The sequence below is a fragment of the Ciconia boyciana genome, chromosome 3, assembly GCF_034638445.1.
Source record: "Ciconia boyciana chromosome 3, ASM3463844v1, whole genome shotgun sequence".
Lineage (NCBI taxonomy): Eukaryota > Metazoa > Chordata > Aves > Ciconiiformes > Ciconiidae > Ciconia > Ciconia boyciana.
In genome coordinates this window covers 64574104-64591088 of record NC_132936.1, presented here as the reverse complement: position 1 = coordinate 64591088, position 16985 = coordinate 64574104, and the positions used below count along the sequence as shown (strand labels likewise).

General features: G+C 42.6%; 1 protein-coding gene across 3 annotated transcripts; it reads left to right on the top strand.

The window, feature by feature from the left end:
* The first annotated feature begins 1415 nt into the window (after positions 1–1415).
* ALDH8A1 (aldehyde dehydrogenase 8 family member A1) lies at positions 1416–11877 on the top strand. 3 transcript variants are annotated; one of them, XM_072857919.1, is made up of 7 exons: positions 1416–1553; positions 5698–5845; positions 6230–6385; positions 7965–8114; positions 8761–9017; positions 9814–9975; positions 11425–11877. In XM_072857919.1, exons 1-7 carry the CDS (start codon positions 1416–1418, stop codon positions 11875–11877), a joined length of 1464 nt encoding a protein of 487 aa, XP_072714020.1. The 3 variants fall into 3 exon arrangements, with proteins under 3 accessions (XP_072714020.1, XP_072714022.1, XP_072714023.1); XM_072857921.1 differs by lacking the exon at positions 7965–8114; XM_072857922.1 differs by lacking the exon at positions 9814–9975.
* Positions 11878–16985: the final 5108 nt, after the last annotated feature.

Below are 16985 nucleotides of genomic sequence, written 5' to 3'. Positions count from 1 at the left end.
AAGGAGGCTGAGGGGAGACCTTCTTGCTCTCTACAACTACCTGAAAGGAGGTTGTAGTGAGGGGGGGGTCGGTCTCTTCTCCCAAGTAACAAGCAATAGGACAAGAGGAAATGGCCTCAAGTTGTGCCAGGGGAGGTTTAGACTGGATATTAGGAAATTCTACTTCACTGAAAGGGTTATCAAGCATTGGAACAGGCTGCCCAGGGAAGTGGTTGAGTCGCCATCCCTGGAGGTATTTAAAAGACGTTTGGATGAGGTGCTTAGGGACATGGTGTAGTGGTGGTCTTGGCAGTGTTAGGTTTATGGTTGGACTCGATGATCTTAAAGGTCTTTTCCAACCTATACGATTCTGTGATGTTTGCATGTTGATCCACAAGAAATTTCATGGCTTGGCAGTGGTCTAGGGTGCAAACACTTTCTAAACTGCTGATTGAGATATTCACAATCTCCTGGTGACAACGTACTGCTCTCCAGTCTCCAATGTGGATGTAGTGTTTTGAATATCTCTGGAGTGCAAGGAGGTGGCATGCAATCTTAGAGCAATTTGATAATCTAAGCATTCTCTCTTGGAGAAAAATGTCTCTTACACAGCTCTTACCGGGCAGTTCGGGTTAAGTTCGAAGTTAAAGAAAAACCTAATTATATGTAACAGGCTTCTCTGTAGTAAGGTGGCTTCCAGTGGGATGTCTATGGAAGGGAAAGCATGAGAGCCAGTGTCTTGCTTCTTTTTTAAAAACTGGATTTCTGACAACATACAACAGAGTGTACCAGGTAGGATTGTGCTTCTTGACTGTTTTGAATTGAAGGGCCACTCAGCTGCTCGTATTGTTCGATGTTTGGGGATATTGGTGGAAAAAAGAGAGTTTCTTATGTTTAAAATCTTTTGGTTTGGCAGAAGCATTGTTTTTGGGGTTACAAGGAAAAGTATTGATGATGACAAAGTTGTGAACATGAGCTGCAGACATGCAAGTCCAAGTGTCTTTGTGTGTACTGACAGTAAGGAGCAGGTGTTTGGGTCTTGAATTATTTTGTATAGTTGTCGCAAAATGTCTTCAGACTGTAGCTTGAAAAACTGGTATAGGGAGAAATTTTCCTGTCAAACCATTCTTTTTCTCCCTTCTTCAGTACTTCATTTCCTATAGACAGAGAGGAGCTGTTTTCTAACAACCAAGCTGATCCTGCCTCCCTGCTTCAACTCTTAGAAAAGAACCAAGCGTCACAGAAATAGTAATTTTTTCCCCCTTTCCTCTTTTCTGCTGTTGTGCCAGAGTTCATTCCCACTCGTGAGCAAGCGGTGCAGGGAAGACGGAGAGAGAGGAGGAGGAGTTCAGATTCCCTGTGCAAATACATACAGACCTACTAATCTAAATTGATACCTTGTAGAAAAAAATCACAAAGGAAGCAAGCGGCTAGTGATGGCTCACTCAAAGGCTCTCTTAGTGCTGGAAAACTTTATAGGTGGCAAATTTGTTCCTTGTTCCTCCTACATAGACTCCTATAATCCGTCCACTGGAGAGGTCTATTGCAAGGTGCCAGACAGTGGCAAAGAAGAGGTGAGTACTATCCAAATGTACAAAGAAGTGAAAAAGTTAAATGCACATAACATTAATATTTTGAGTGGGAGAGGCTGAAGGTGAGAGAAGAAAAATGCTGAAGACTAATGCTTAAATTAGTAAGTTCTTGATTGTATTGTAGCACAGTGTAATCTATTGCTGTGGCAGCGAATACTGGGGTTTTTTTTATGTTTTGCTGTTAGAAAGTTACAGGCTGGATCCTAGGCTGGTGTAAATCAAAAAAGCTTCAGTAACTCCAGTGGAGCTCCTTCAGCTCACACGGGAGATGCCTTGTACATAAGTTAACAATAATGCTCAGACTGGCTGTAAGTATAAATAATCTGTAAGAGAGAAAAGAGTTTATTGATTTCTTGTGTAAATAAACTTAGAGGCACTATATACAACTAAACGTGTTCTCCCTTAGCATCTTGATGATTTGCAGTTGTCACTTAAAACGATTTTTGGTTTGCTGACTCTTCCCTGAAGATGGTAAAAAGCTTCCAGACTTCTCTGGTTTTGGTATTAGCAGTTGGATATTAAATGGAGGTGATGAAGTGGCTGCGTAGAGTGTACGTTTCCTTATAATGTAGCCTGTCCTCTGCATCAATGTAATGTTTCCTAGTCCTGTGCTCTCTAGTGGGATGAATGTTTCCTGGTGCCTTATACGTGTTCAGGTGTGGATGGGCAATGTGACATTCGTCTGGGGAGCTGCAGTTTCATTGATGCTACTTTATAAAGGACCTACAAGTGTGTGTCCAACATAGTGTCTCAGATTTACTGAAGAGGGAAATGACTGGAAAAGCTCGGATAACGCAAAGGGCTTGGCAAATTTGACAAGTAGTGTATAGTATTTTCAAAATGCTTTTTAAAACAAACTGCTACTGTGTGTAGCTGTTCCCTTCACTTGCATTTCAGTCCTGTTGACATCTTTTCTCTTTGCTTCTCTCAGCAGAAACCTTTGCACTGTAATTTCAACTGGGTAAATATTTGCTAGATGCTGATGACCAAGGGTTAAAGAGTAACAGATTGGGTTTGCTAGAATACATCTGTGTAAGTTCATTCCAACCCTAATTATGCCTGAAAAGACTTCTCTTTGATGTGCAGGTGCAAATCTTCCTGTTCATTCATTTGCAAAATCATTAAAATGAGAGAGATGTGAGAATGCCAGAACAGCCTAACAAAAGTAGGCTGCTGCCCATTCTGGAGATGTAGTTCAAATCTACTAAAGAGCAATGGCTTTTCTCTTTCAGCTTTCTGAGTTAGTGGTTGTGTGTAGCAGCGGGAACCCAATTTAAACACCTGTAAAGTCAGCGGGTGCTTTACTCCTGCCTTTAGACAACTATGCAAGAAGGTCGGGCTCTGCAGAGCTGGCATCCGCTGGTGACTGATGGACTATGTTGCAGGGGAAAATGCAATCACATACTCCTTAGAGGGTATCTAGAGATATCAAAATAAGCATCTAGACCTAGTTTCAGCAAAGAACTTGGGATGCTGGTTTCTAGCAAGGCTTAATGTCCAGTTGGATTTTTTTTCTTGGTTAATTTTAGTGGAAGGTTAGAAGGCAGAACAAAGACAGTGAATCTGTTGCTGACCCTGCAGTTTAACACCAGGTCAGCTGCAGTGGCCATTTCGGCCAGTTTCTGCCAAAAACGACGAATGGTTTTTTTCAGGGGTTAATTTGTCCCACAGCTAGATGTCTTAAATTCCAAATAGCAGCACCAAAGCAAGCTGAACAGGTGCCCTGTATCTCTAAAAGACAGGCTGGTGAGGGCTAATTAGTCCTGGCAAATTATCTCCTTAAAAAAATCTCTCTTTAAAGAACCTTGCTCCTGTGCAGCACCCTCTGGGAAAGCAAACATCATGTCCTGAGGGTAGTTTTGGCTACTTTGTTATCAACCTTTTTAAGATAGGCCTGGATTCTGTGTTCTTTCTCTGTGCCTGTCTTGTGCAGAAGAGGAAAGCAGAAGGAAGTGTTTCAGACACACGAGTTCATAGTTGAATTCTTATGCGTGTTTTCTTTGTGGCTCGACTTTCTTTGCTGCTTTTTGCTAGTCAAAGCAACTGTTTAACCTTTGTATGCTCTCTTACTTCTGTACAAATCTCTTTCCTTTTTTTCCTCTCACTTTTTTTTAGATCAATCTACTGCCACTTCATTTCTTCCTTTGCTAATTTTCTCTTCTGCTGTCTGTGAAAATGCAACACCTTCTTCCTTCTTCTAAACCCACTGGAGGGTTAAAAATGCAGATAGCCTTAACTTCACATCAGCCCTCTCTTGAAGCCCACAGGACCTGGTGGAAAAGGCCACAGAGGAGAGGACAGATGAGAAGCAGCACCACAATGGCACCTAATGACAGGAGGGTGGAAGAACAAGTTAATTAGTAAAGGTGGTATGGCTTCACAGAGGGTGAACCTTTTCAGGGTGGCGTGCCATCCACACCTGACTCGCTCAAGAAGCTGCAGTTCCCCTTTCCCAGGCCTGCTTTGGCCCTGCTCCAGCTGTTCAGTGGCTGGCAGCCCGCTGCCGTGGGCACCTGAGCAGTAGGTTGTTGAACCGTAGTCGAAAGAGTAGAGTCTAGGTTTCTCAGCTTGGCCAGTGATCTGTGTGACCTTGTGTGAGTTGGTTTATTTCCCACCTTGGCCTCCGTACCAGTATCATTCTGGCCCTCAAAATTTTTAGGGAGCCCATAAATTCTGATGTGCATGGAGGGGAAGGTTTTCCACGTGCTTGAACTCTTGTGCCCTTGTTAGTAAAACATCATTGGAGTGTCTATAAATTATTTTGTGATGCTTTTTATGACACCCGTCACTATGTGAAGGAACAAATTTGGAACTCGATTTGGTGGAATTGGTGGAAAGGAGCCTTCAGTGACTGCATGGGAACCAGCAATATGGCAACATCAGGAGAGGTCAGAATGATCTGATTAATATTACACCAGCATCCTCCTAGTTATTGACCTTGGCAGATTTCTAAAAGCTGAAGAAATTCATGAGCAAAAATTATGGGAAACCAGCTAAGACAGCTTTGGCGAAAAGCCCACCTTGATGTGTATATTAGACATTGGAAGCAATAAAGAAGTGATCCGTAGGAAGCAAAAACTGGGAAATAGAGCAGTTAATTAAAATATGGAAGGATGTTGGTAACCATCTTTAGTAATCTGAGAGACTGGTAAACATCAAGAAGGAACTGCTTATAAATCAATAGATGCAGGTAACTTCCATTTAAGAGCCCAGAGGAAATGATTGATGGGAGAGAAAGCTTTCTGGTAAATTTTAATCCTTTGAAGCCTAGTCTGGTTCAGAAAAGTGCTGGTAATCTGCCACTATCCAGAAAGGTCAGGCTAAAGGACCATGCAGCAGTTATGTACATCTCAGGCGAGATACTGACAAGACTGGTATGCATCTATATAAATGCATATAATGATCTTTCAGATCTGTAGATTTCATTAGGTATCTGATGAGAGAACCCCAAGCGTTTAGAAAGGAGCTATTTTTTTTTTTTTTTTTTCCTCCTGTGAGGGCATTAATCAGTTTCCACCTGTGATCAGGTAAGATTAAAAATTTTCTCTGAGTGTCTATTCTATAAATACATTCTTAGTCCTTGCTTGAACCAGCTGGGGGAAAGGGAAGAGGAGATCAAAGGCTAGCAGGGCATACAGCCTGTTCCTTCCCCAACCCCTTACTTTCATCATTGTCTGGTGTGGCTGAAGTCCCATGTTGCAAGCACTGTGGACATTTAGACTGAGGCTGCATTTGCTCTGGGAGATTCTTGCACTTTCTCCCATGAGAAACAAGATTCTGCATGGGTTTAGCCAGTGGCACTTGCTGATGCCAGTTGACCGGTCCAGCATTTCCTCCAGGCCTGGAGGGTTGCCCACAAGTTGCTGGAATTTAGAGAAAAGCACGAATTACAGTGAGTTTCTTTTCTAGATACTCTATTTCAATAACACTTCTTGAGTTATGGGATAGTGTCCTGAGAAGATGAAAATGGAGAAGCTATCAATAGTCACAGCTCTGAAGAGATGCAGTCTTCCCAACAATGTGATCTGGATTATTAGCTTCTCAAATATGAATTAATCTGCTGATTGTTTGATATTCTTTCTAAGGCTTTTCATTAACATTCACCATCCATCTTCTGCTTTTTCAGGTGGATGCTGCTGTCAAAGCTGCCAAAGATGCCTTCCCAATTTGGTCCTCAAAAAGTCCATTGGAAAGATCTCAGATCCTGAACAAATTGGCAGACCTGATTGAACATGACCTGGAAGCATTTGCACAAGCAGAGTCAAAGGATCAGGGTAAACATTGGAACTGTTGATCTCAAATACAGTGTGTCTTGATGAATATTGAAATGGAGGATATGGTCCAAATTTTTCGTATGGTATGAACTGTTGGAGCAAATTGGAGTTGATGTGCATGAACTTTGCAGAAGTGGCTGATTTTGGATTCCTGGGGCATTCTTGCTTTTCAGAATTGCTGACTTTGACTTCAGTTGTTAAATATTTGGAATGCAATACTACAGGGGAGCTCTTGTCATTGACTGTGGTTGCACTGTGCCGGGGATTACTTGGGCGCAGGACAAAAGACATTTCCCAAAAACCACGCAAATCAGCTTTCAGAGCAGAGCTTAAAGCACTGTTTCAGCCCTTGATAACACAGCAGTGTGCTTGTTTGTGTTTCAGGAAAAACTATCACGTTTGCTAGAACAGTGGACATCCCTCGGGCCGTGTACAACTTCCGATTCTTTGCCTCTTCCATCCTTCATCACACGACGGAGTGCACAGAGATGGCAATTGTGGGCTGTGTGCATTACACTTCAAGGGCACCTGTGGGAGTTGGTATGGTGCTCCTGAGATGCTGAAAAGCTTGGCAGAGTGTCTGCCTCTGTCTGTTGGCAGAGTGGCTCAACAAAGAAAGAGGATTTTTCCAAAGCATTTATTGTCTCTGGGTCATGGGCTAAACACAACTAGTCTGCCAAAGCATGAGCAACTTTATGTAAAATCAGTTATCATAGAGTCATAGAAGGGTTTGGGTTGGAAGGCACCTTAAAGATCATCTAGTTCCAACCCCCCTGCCATGGGCAGGGACACCTTCCACTAGACCAGGTTGCTCCAACCTGGCCTTGAAGTTATGCTACTTCATGGTGAAAAGAATGCTTACATGCCTTAAAAAGCATCTGTTTTAACCTGGTAGCTCTCACCCTCAGAATATCTCTTGTCTTTTGTACGTGTGTGTCTGCGTGGGTAAGTAAGTATTACTGCTGTGGATCAGGGGGGCCTTCAGAAGCAATGAGCTGCTGTTCCTGCGGGGAGAGCTGGATCCTCCTCGCCTTTGGGCAAGCAGTAGTAGCTTGCAACGTGGCATTTCAGCCTGTGACTGGAATGCACACGGGTGGCTAAACCGCTTTTAGCTGGGGAATTGCTGAACTCAGCCACTAGATGCTGCTAATGCTTCAGAAATAAAGTGGCTGTGCTGAGCTGACGAGTAATGGAGTCGTCATGATTCCGTTATTAGGTGTTTTATCTAAATATATATGAATGTTCCACATTCACACTTGAATTATTTAAAAATAATTATTAAAAATATTTTTTAAAATAATTATTAAAAAAAATTATTAAAAAATAAAATTGGCAAACCTAGAGGGCCTATTTAAAAGTCTTTGTGAGCAGCGGAGAACATGAGTACTTCTGGTAAAATTACTCTCATAAGGAAAAGTCACTGCATCTGCTCCATCAAACAGTGACAAATCCTGTGGCTTTTGTGAGCAATCACACCTAGCGATTACAGATTGTTTTTTCACTCTTTCCTGTAAATATGTAAGGTGAAAGTATTCCCCAAGGCAATTACTGAAAAAATTCCGGTCGTTCAGCAATTTGTGGAAACAGCAGTTTGATAAACTTCGGCGCTCATAAGTTAGGCTACAATTTATCAGGAAAATATGCACTGTATGTTATGCATGCTCTTTTTTATATTAAAATTGGGGGGGGGAAAAGCTCTAAAGAGCAAGAGAAAGCAAGAGTGATCTGAGCTAACACACTTTACCTTAACTTGCTGTTGTCTAACACAGAATGTTACCACAGGCCAGTTCATGTACATAGTTTTTATGGCTAACCTTGCATTAATGTCCTAGAAAACACTGAAAAGCTGCTGTGAATATAAGATTCTGCCCTGAAGAAGCAGCAAAACATATTCAGAGACTTTGGCTGATCACCAAAAAGATTTGCACAAATCTTTTAAAATTGTCTGCCTCTGAGAAATGTTTCTAGCTGCAAATTTGTTGTACAATTGTCTGAAAATAAAAGCCATAGCCAAATTCCCTTCATAAATCTGAATTGGTGTATAAGTGCTTGAGGTTAGAGAATTGAGTTTTGTCTCGCAGCAGACTGAACTCCTGTCTTTTGTGCTTTTGCTTTGTAGCTGGTTTAATCAGTCCCTGGAATTTGCCACTATATTTGTTGACCTGGAAAATAGCTCCTGCCATTGCATGTGGAAATACTGTGGTTGCCAAGCCAAGTGAGATGACATCTGTCACAGCTTGGATGATGTGCAAACTCTTGGAGAAAGCAGGTAAGTCCTGTAGCATGCTAGGGAGGGGGAATGGGGTGGGAATGCTTGCCTGTGCACCATTTTTTTTGTTCCAGAAATCAGAAAGTGCTCAAAGAATTTGGGAAAGACTGTTTGCTGTAGCTGAATGTTGTACTGGAGAACAAAAAGCTCTCCCTGTCCTCCTACTATCCCATCTCCCAGCTATTGCCCACTTTTTTCCGCTATCTTATGAAAAGTCTTCCTGTGCCTCCTTTCCCCCTCCTGCACTCCACTTAAGGGTGTCCTAAGCCTGTGGTGCCAGCTGAGGAACCATGAAGGTGTACGAGAGTGAGAATCAGCTCTTGGTGGCTGTGTCATGGCTGTATTTGGTGCACTATTAAGAAAAACTGGGAGGACAACTGCTTCTTCCCTGAATGACTGCAAACTGAGACTGTGATGACAGATGTCAGGCAAGCTTGACTGATCAGTGGAATTGGCTTTATCTTTTAACCCATGACCCCCAGAGTTATTAAACATCATGCATTTCAGCTGCTACGTAAGTTAAGGGTCAGTCTTTGTCACCCTAGAGCTACTGGTAATTTTCTAACTTCAGAGACAAAACACAGTGAAGTGAAACCTGCAGAGCAAGGGAAAGGGTACGATGACTGTGTGCCTTTCTTCCCATCAGGAGTACCCCACGGGGTGGTAAACGTGGTGTTTGGAATGGGCGCCAAGGCAGGAGAAGCCCTCGTCTGCCATCCCGACGTGCCTCTGATCTCCTTCACGGGAAGCACGCTGACGGCCCAGCGGATCGCAGAGAAAAGTGCTCCACAATGCAAACGGCTTTCGCTGGAACTGGGAGGCAAAAACCCCGCAATCGTCTTTGACGATGCTGACTTGACCCAATGCATCCCCACAACCCTGAGGTCCAGCTTTGCCAACCAGGTGCCTCCCACCTCTGTAGCGTATAAACCGTGTTTGCAGCAGGAGGTGTGCATGTGTTTGAGAGTGTGTGTGTGTGCACATGCACGTACCTTTGGATCGAAATCCTAAATTGCCAAGGTCTGTTTCAAGATTCTGTGTTGTGGGCAAAGTGTAAATAGAAAAATATGAAAAAAATTTCATTATTCCACAAGCAGAGAAACAAAATAATAAAGAGCTCTTCCTAGTACTCTCCATCAGAAAATAACAAGGTGTCATTATCCCTCTCAAAATAGATATATTGCTTATCCTTCCAGAAGCAGCTGTTTTAAATCCCACCCTGCAAGTAAGTGGGAAGCTTGCTGATTTGCTGGAATTAAATTAGGAGACTCCCCCCCCAAATTCTATCCATGTTCCTCTTCCCTCATCACCACCCTCAGGAGAGATCACCAAAGCCATGAAACTATATCAGGGCAAATGTTCAGAAAAATAGCTTGGTATCAGAAAGGGATTATCAGGAAATGAAGACAGAGATCATTCAGAATTGGAAACCACATTTCCTATGAAAAATGTTGGAGAAGACTAATGTTTGCATTAGTAAGTGACTGTACAATCCTGTTATTGCTGTTTTGTCTTTTTCTTCTCTTTTCCTTTTTAATCTGGGAAAAATCCTGCTTTGCAGTGTTGGTGAATGTAGTTTGCACTCCCGAGGATGCAGAGACACAAGTCGCATTCTGGGATATGACTCTTATTACTCGTCAATAGCACAATGTAATATGAACTGATATTGTTGTTTTTCTTGTTTGTTTCTTTTTGGTAGGGTGAGATCTGTCTCTGCACCTCCAGGATCTTTGTTCAGAGGGGCATATACAGTGAGTTTTTGAAGAGGTTTGTGGCAGAGGCTAAGAAATGGAAGGTTGGGAACCCCTCAGATCCTACAGTCGACGTGGGAGCACTAATAAGTAAAGAGCATCTAGAAAAGGTGATATTACATGGAGTATACATGATCTCATCTCATCTTTTAGAGGGCTATGAAAGGTGATTTCTGAGGTGTATGGAGAGGACATGGTCCTCTCAAGGTACAAGATTAGTTCTGAGGGATGATGATTCAAAGCCATTATAAGGTATCTTTTTGATAAGGTTTCTGTTGCCTGTGGCCTGGGATCATGTGATTACTCCAGAAAAATCAGCTCCATGGGGAAAATAATTTAAAATGGCAAACAATAATTTTTTCCCCATTTAAAGTGAAGTAATTCAAAATGCATAAATCTAAATCCTGAATTTATACTAACCAATCTTAAAGTTCAGCAACATTTTCATGGATTTTAATATTGCATTTGCTGAGATCACTTATTTCCGTAATAAGGTAGTTAACAAGATAAAAGTTTTATTTTTATATCACACTTTGGCAAATTCTGGGGAGTAGAAGACACAGTTTCCTAGGACTGCCTGCAGTAATTTGGAATTGCGTATGTGTAGAGGGAAGCTGCCATGGTGCACAGTTAAACACAGTCTGCTTTAGTGGCTTATATGAAATGGATTTTTATGGTGTCAGATGGAGTTCAGGAGAGCAGATGCTCATATCCCAAAACTGTCTGACACAATCAGCATAAGCAAGAAGCAGACTGAAAACCGCAGAGAGAGAGAGAAAGCCAAACCTTTGTCATGCTTCCTGACACCTCAGCAGGTTCTCCAGGCCTGTTCAGAAGTAGAGTGGCAGAAACACCCACGTCCCGAGGTCCTCGGTCTGTGGCACCACAGAGAACTTCCGAGTCTAACCTACCAAGGTGGTTAAAAGAAGAAAAAGAGAAAGAAGCCTGGTGGTCTCTGTGGTGTTTCTATAGGGAGAGAAACCAGGCAATGATTTCAGAACAGCAGAAGTAAATCAGTAGCATGTCCTATGTGTTCAAGGTAGCATATGATAGCAGCAGCCGTGGAAACAGCTTTAATTATTTATTGATGAGATTTTCGATAGCATTCATGGCTTCATCATCCTAGTGGCATGTAAACATTTAACAAGCCTGCCTGTGAGGTAGGAAAATATTACTGATCCATTCGAGTAAATGAGTGAACCGTGGCATGGAATATGTGGCAAACTGCCCAAGCTCCTGGAAGAAGGGAGGGAGGCTCTGGCACCACTTGTGTTTTCACCAGGGGCCCTACCCTTTTGAGAATACTTAGCAAGAAGGGCCAGCGGTGTTGCCTGCTAGGCTAGTAAGTGTTTGGAGAGAGAGAAAGATTGTTTTACAGCGAGAAATACCTAGCCTTACTTTTACAGAAACATAACAACAAAAGCTAGGGAATGACCTCTGGTGTTAGGAGGGAAATAAAGGCAGCATGATCCAGTTGGAGATATTCAGGGGCTCCTGTTGATGCTGCCAGACTGGAGAGGTGGACCCACAGCAGTGACGTTTTCCTGCTGCTTCCCCAGGTAAGGAGCTATGTGAAGAAAGCCCAAGCTGAAGGAGCCAGAGTCCTCTGCGGAGAGGGAGTGGATTCCTTGGCTCTCCCAACTGGCAACCAGAAAGGCTACTTCATGTTGCCCACAGTTATTGCTGAAGTCAAGGATGAATCTTGTTGCATGCAAGAAGAGATCTTTGGTCCTGTGACATGTGTGGTAGCATTTGATACAGAAGAAGAAGTGATCAAAAGAGCCAACAGTGTGAAATATGGCTTGGCAGCCACTGTCTGGTCCAGCAACGTGGGACGTGTTCATCGGGTGGCACAAAGACTACAGTCTGGATTGGTGTGGACCAACTGCTGGCTTGTTAGAGATCTGAACTTGCCATTTGGTGGGATGAAAGCCTCAGGGATAGGAAGGGAGGGAGCAAAGGATTCCTACGAGTTCTTCACTGAGGTCAAAACCATCACAATAAAGCACTGACATATGTCAACGGAAGTATTTTATGGTAAAAGAAATGACAGTAATTTGCGTTACTGTAAATGGCTTTCTGGAACACAGGCTGCTATTGTGGCCTTCTTTTTCTTGACCTTTGGTCAAGTAACATCAATGACAGCTGAAAACAGTCGTCCCAAATGCTAATGTTGAATTCAGCCTTTCATGTTAAACGAGAAGATCAGTGTGGACTCCACAATCAACCCAGCCCAAGGCAGATGACTTGCTTATCTTATGGATCCTAAAGCTTTTTGAGTAGTTCTGTCTCAAAAATCTCTCCCTCTAAGGCGGATTGGAGAAACAATGATATATGACTATACCTGTGGTTGGTAAATTACCTTGAGGGACAAAGTGGCAAGCCCATAAGGCTGATACTGTAATGGGAATCAGCCCAGTTCCACTATAAGCAGTACGTTCCACGTACCAATCCATATTGCATGTCACTGATATCAGACAAAGACTAATGCTACGGTACACTAAATGCCTAAGGCAGTACCTTTAACCTGTTAAGTGGTATTAAACCATGGGGTCATGAAATTCTCATGATACACAGAGAAAATAAATGTGTTAATTATAACCTGTTTTATGGTATGCAGCTGAATCATCCTAAAACTTGTTCTCTAACTATTTTGAAATTACAGCCTTTTTTCACTTCTAGGCCTCAGTGATGGTGTTTTTCACATCCCCACACAAAGATTTGGCTACATCATAGACAGTGTCATTCTTCATTAATAAAGACTGGAAGTGACTCCTAAGAGAACTAACTGTTGGAAATGTTTGTCACCACTGGCAACTTTCCCTCATTCATTTACAGAGCTTTTTTAAAAATCAGGTATCTCACAAACTTGTTCATATTCCACAAAGGAAGAAATACAGTTGGATACACGTTTCCAGCCCCCCTGAGATGGCTACGTTGCTATTGAATTTTTACAGCAGCCCTTCATGATTTGTTTTTCAAGTTTTGAGCTGAATTTCACAGTAAACAAAGCTGTGTGGAGTTTCATAAATGCCTGTATTCTGAGATGAGCTAATGAGTCATTGGGATATTTTTTCAGAGCTTTTGGGGAAAAAAAAGACACCTCTAAAATACAACAAAACTGATGAAAAATTATTACTGATGAGACATGAAAGAATGGAGTAGCAAATTGCTCTGCTGCTCCTCTGCACACCAAAAAGAAAATACAGAGAGAGATTTGGGGTTAATAGAAAATGCAATTTTATTTTTTGTACAGTTTATAATGTTTTTGGGGGTGTGGAGCTATGATATGCAGGGCTGTAATACCTTGTAAAACTGATGAGGACAGTCTAGAGGAGTCTCTAGGCCTTGAATACTAATCCATAGCTTTATTTTGATATTCCTAATTAAGATAGGGTTTTTTGCATAGTGTACCTTTCAAGAGTATATTTTCCGCAGAGGATTTATTTTTTCTTTCCAGCGTTTGGCCAAGCTAATGCACTTTTCTTAGTAAAAATAAAAATGCCAACAGGGTGTTTTAAATTACAGCTGCAGAAAGGCAGTCTTTTCTCTCTAAGTGCTTTTTGGTGAGAGGAGTCACTGGAATAAATGGTGGTGGTGATGTCCTCACCTTGAGTGAGTCATGCCAGGTACTGCTCTAGGGGTCTTAGAGTAGGGGATGGATCCCACCTCACCCCTTCCAGATGTCCTTCCAGATGTCCTTCCAGAGTGAGTCGCTCACCGGGAGCATTTGATACATGTGTCCTGAGTTGGCTGAAAAGCTGATTTTCTCTTTCAGAAGCTTTTTTGAAAATAACTTGTACCCCAGAGCTGAGGCCCGAGGGTGTGATGAACCTTGAAATCTCTGGATCCAGCCCAGTTGCAGGGCAGACTGACCAGGCAGGTTGGGAACTCGGTCATCTGACGGATTTGGAACAAGTACCCCCAACTGGAGATGAGTTAAGGAAATACATAGAAATGATAGGCTTAGAGAACTGATGTATTCTGAAGAAACACAAACATTTTGTTTTATTTTAAAACTCTGCCTAGGTCTGTTCATGACCATGTGGTGGCAGCAGAACACCTGCGTTGGTTTTTTTTATCCCCCCCCCCCCAGGCACTCATTTTGCTGGGAGGGGAATGAACAGCTATATCAGTGCACGTTTCATTCAGCCAATTTTTTTTTTTTTTTTTTTTAACAAATCCTGTTTGGAAGAGCAAAAGAACCCAAAAGCTGTGAAATGCTTCATTAGTTTGGGGGGCAGGCATTTTCAGCAACAGCAGATGGGATATTACACAGTTAGTAGATTTGGATGGATTCCTTCCCCCACCTGGATCTGGTCTAGGTTCAGTTTTAATGAGCTGAATTTTCTTTCAGGTGTTGATTTTGGCTTGGTGTTAGATGCGATGGGAGATTTCTGTATGTATTTCGTGTACATGAAAGGCCTGTGTGTCATCTATGTGTTTCCGGCCCAAGATATGCGAGGTATTTTATAGAGAGGTGGAGTAGTAGGTGGGGTGAGGAGACAGAGCTCTGCAGAAGCCCCACATGAGGGGTATGGAGATGGCGGCTCCATGTCCAACATGGCCCTGAGGGTGTCTCAGAGGTGAACTCCTGGGGTGCCCCATTTGGTCATCCCTGTGTCTAGCACCTCAGAGAGGTAAGGGAGGTCAACTGGTGATAATGATGATGCTTACTTTTGGGCAGGAGGGAGAGCCCATGTGAAGATACAAAATTTTGTCCCTCTCTGCATTTTCCATCTGTAATGGACTCCTTTCTTCTCCAGTTAACATGCAGTTCAAGTGCCTTGCTTATTCTGCTATTTCTTGCCCTTTTAGGTGAGTAGAGATTCACATACGTATATATATATACATGGGTGGCTGGGTGGGTGTTACCTGGTGGGGAAATTTCTTTTCCTGCCTGTAGTAATGAGTAATTGTTGCATTTCACATGCCCACCTCCAGCCTCAGGTCCTAGCCCACAGGAGAGCTGCTGGTGCTCGTGGCTGTGAAGCAGGTGACGTGAGAGAGGTTACCTGCTTGTACCAGGACGCTGAATTCTCCTACATACCAAATGCTATGAACTCTCCCATATTTTCTTTATTCAGACTGACTTCTAGTATAGCAATGTGCATGGATAACTGTCTCTAATCTTACAGACGAAGTAGTCCAAGAACTTTTTCCTGCAGACGATGAAGGTGCCTGTTGCAGCTGCTTTGTTTCTGGATCTTCTGCTCTCAGTCCCAGTGCGCAGCAAAGAGGATATCCTGGAGGATGAGGCACGGTGATCCAAGGCATCAGGCTGATGGCTTTTGTGGAGCTCTCTGGGCTAAGTGACCTGGAATTTTCCAACCTGGCAGCGAAGCTTTTTTTTTGTAGACTGCCTTGGCTTGTGCATGAAATCATGTGGCCATTGTGAGGATTTGTTTAATTACTGTTACGTAAAGCCCGAAGAGTTGCTCCATCTGTTAATTCTTACAGATGGAGCGAGTACAGTTCTGTTTAACACCGGAAGATTATCTCACTGGTGTGAGATGATTACTCTACATGCATAGGTAGTAATATATTTGCTATATTTTAAAGCTTTCAATTAGCATAGAGTTATTTTAGTTCTATTTCAGATCTTTTCTTAACATGCTTATATCTGTATCCAGCTACTGTATAATGCTTGAAAGCAGCTTTGCCTGGGGAGACTCTGGGCGTACTTCGGAGAGGAGACACATCAATTCTAATGTTTATATTCAAATCAAGCTACGTCCCTGTTCCCACAGCGTTTGTAACTTAGGCAAAACAAGAAGTATTTGTAAAACTCCCAGGGATGAAAATAGACTTGACTTTATGGGTCAAAGTAAGTTTCATGCCTAACTTAATTTAAATGTGCAGAACTAGAATGTAAGCTAGGCTAGTTTTAAAGCCTTAGCTTTGAATTTCCAAACTTCAGAAAGCTATACCTTAAGATTCAGTTTCACAGGTAGAGTCAGATCTCTTATCCTTAAGACTTTCCTCTCACAACAACAACAAAAAAAGAAGAAGGAAAAAAAAAAAAGGGCAGTGGGATCCTGAGGGAACTGTAAGGACTTTCCTGTCAGGCTTGTCCTCAGGGCTGAGGTATAAGTTTTTGCTCAGTCTGGAAGGATGTTTCCTCAACACCTGTCTCAGCTCTAGAAGGGATGCCATCTGAAGTGTCCGAGTACTTGACTTCAAGCTTCTTATTAACCCTATGGATTTTCTGTGTGGTGAGACAGTGAAAACTGAAAATTGAATGAAATTTTCCTAGGCTGGAGGAAGACCTGGGTCCCACTCTTCACCCTAGTTCGTAGTTAAGTATGCTGTAGAAAGCTAACTGTAATGAATAGAGGAGACTCAGAACAGTTGCAGGAAATCCTGGTGACTGGGCCATTTTCTTCATTGAATTCTGTTCCCCTCCTTTCCGAGCATTTGTTTTTGCACCTGGAGGGTGATGCTTGTACTTAGGGGGCCTCAGTGCACTAGCTTTGTTGTTCTAGAATATATAAAATCCCTATTGGTAGCACTTGTACTCTAGATGAAGAGTGGTGTATAATGAGAAAAAGAGGGAAATCCTGCAGTGTTGTAACTGGGTAAAGTGGATGCATTTTAATGCAGCTGAAAGCTAGTTATGCATCCAGAAACCGCATGTGTTATGGTCCTGCCTCCTGAAAAGGATTTGGAGATCGTGAGGGAAAGCACAATCGGTATGAGAATACCAGTTCAGCCAAACCAGCCCAACAGAGTAGAACTCAACATGAGCTCTGCTACATCATTGCAGTTAACGGGGGAGCCAGCATGATCCTGGAGAGGATAAGCAAAAGTCTGCTGAAACTGCAAATAATCTTTACCTTTCTATGTAGTATTACTGTCATGTTGTGCATCTATTTCTGATCTCTTTTAAAGGATGTGGAGGGAGGAAATTGATTCCCAATTTTGAAAAAGCCCTTCTAGTGTGGGACTTATACCTTGGACCATGTGTTGCGACATCCTTTGGCTTCAGAATACCTGCTCTACTAAGACAACTGGTGTGTGTGTACGTGTGCATGTACGTGTGTGTGTTCAGATGCAGGGAAGCAATTACAGGAGTCAGTGATGACTCTGGAGGGGCAGATGCACAGTACTGGGCTGGTAT

Coding starts and splice junctions, on each gene's coding strand:
- ALDH8A1 (XM_072857919.1), top strand. CDS start 1,416: ATGGCTCACTCAAAGGCTCTCTTAGTGCTGGAAAACTTTATAGGTGGC. Junction 6,386..7,964: donor AAGGGCACCTGTGGGAGTTG/GTATGGTGCTCC, acceptor TTTGCTTTGTAG/CTGGTTTAATCAGTCCCTGG. Junction 8,115..8,760: donor CAAACTCTTGGAGAAAGCAG/GTAAGTCCTGTA, acceptor TCTTCCCATCAG/GAGTACCCCACGGGGTGGTA.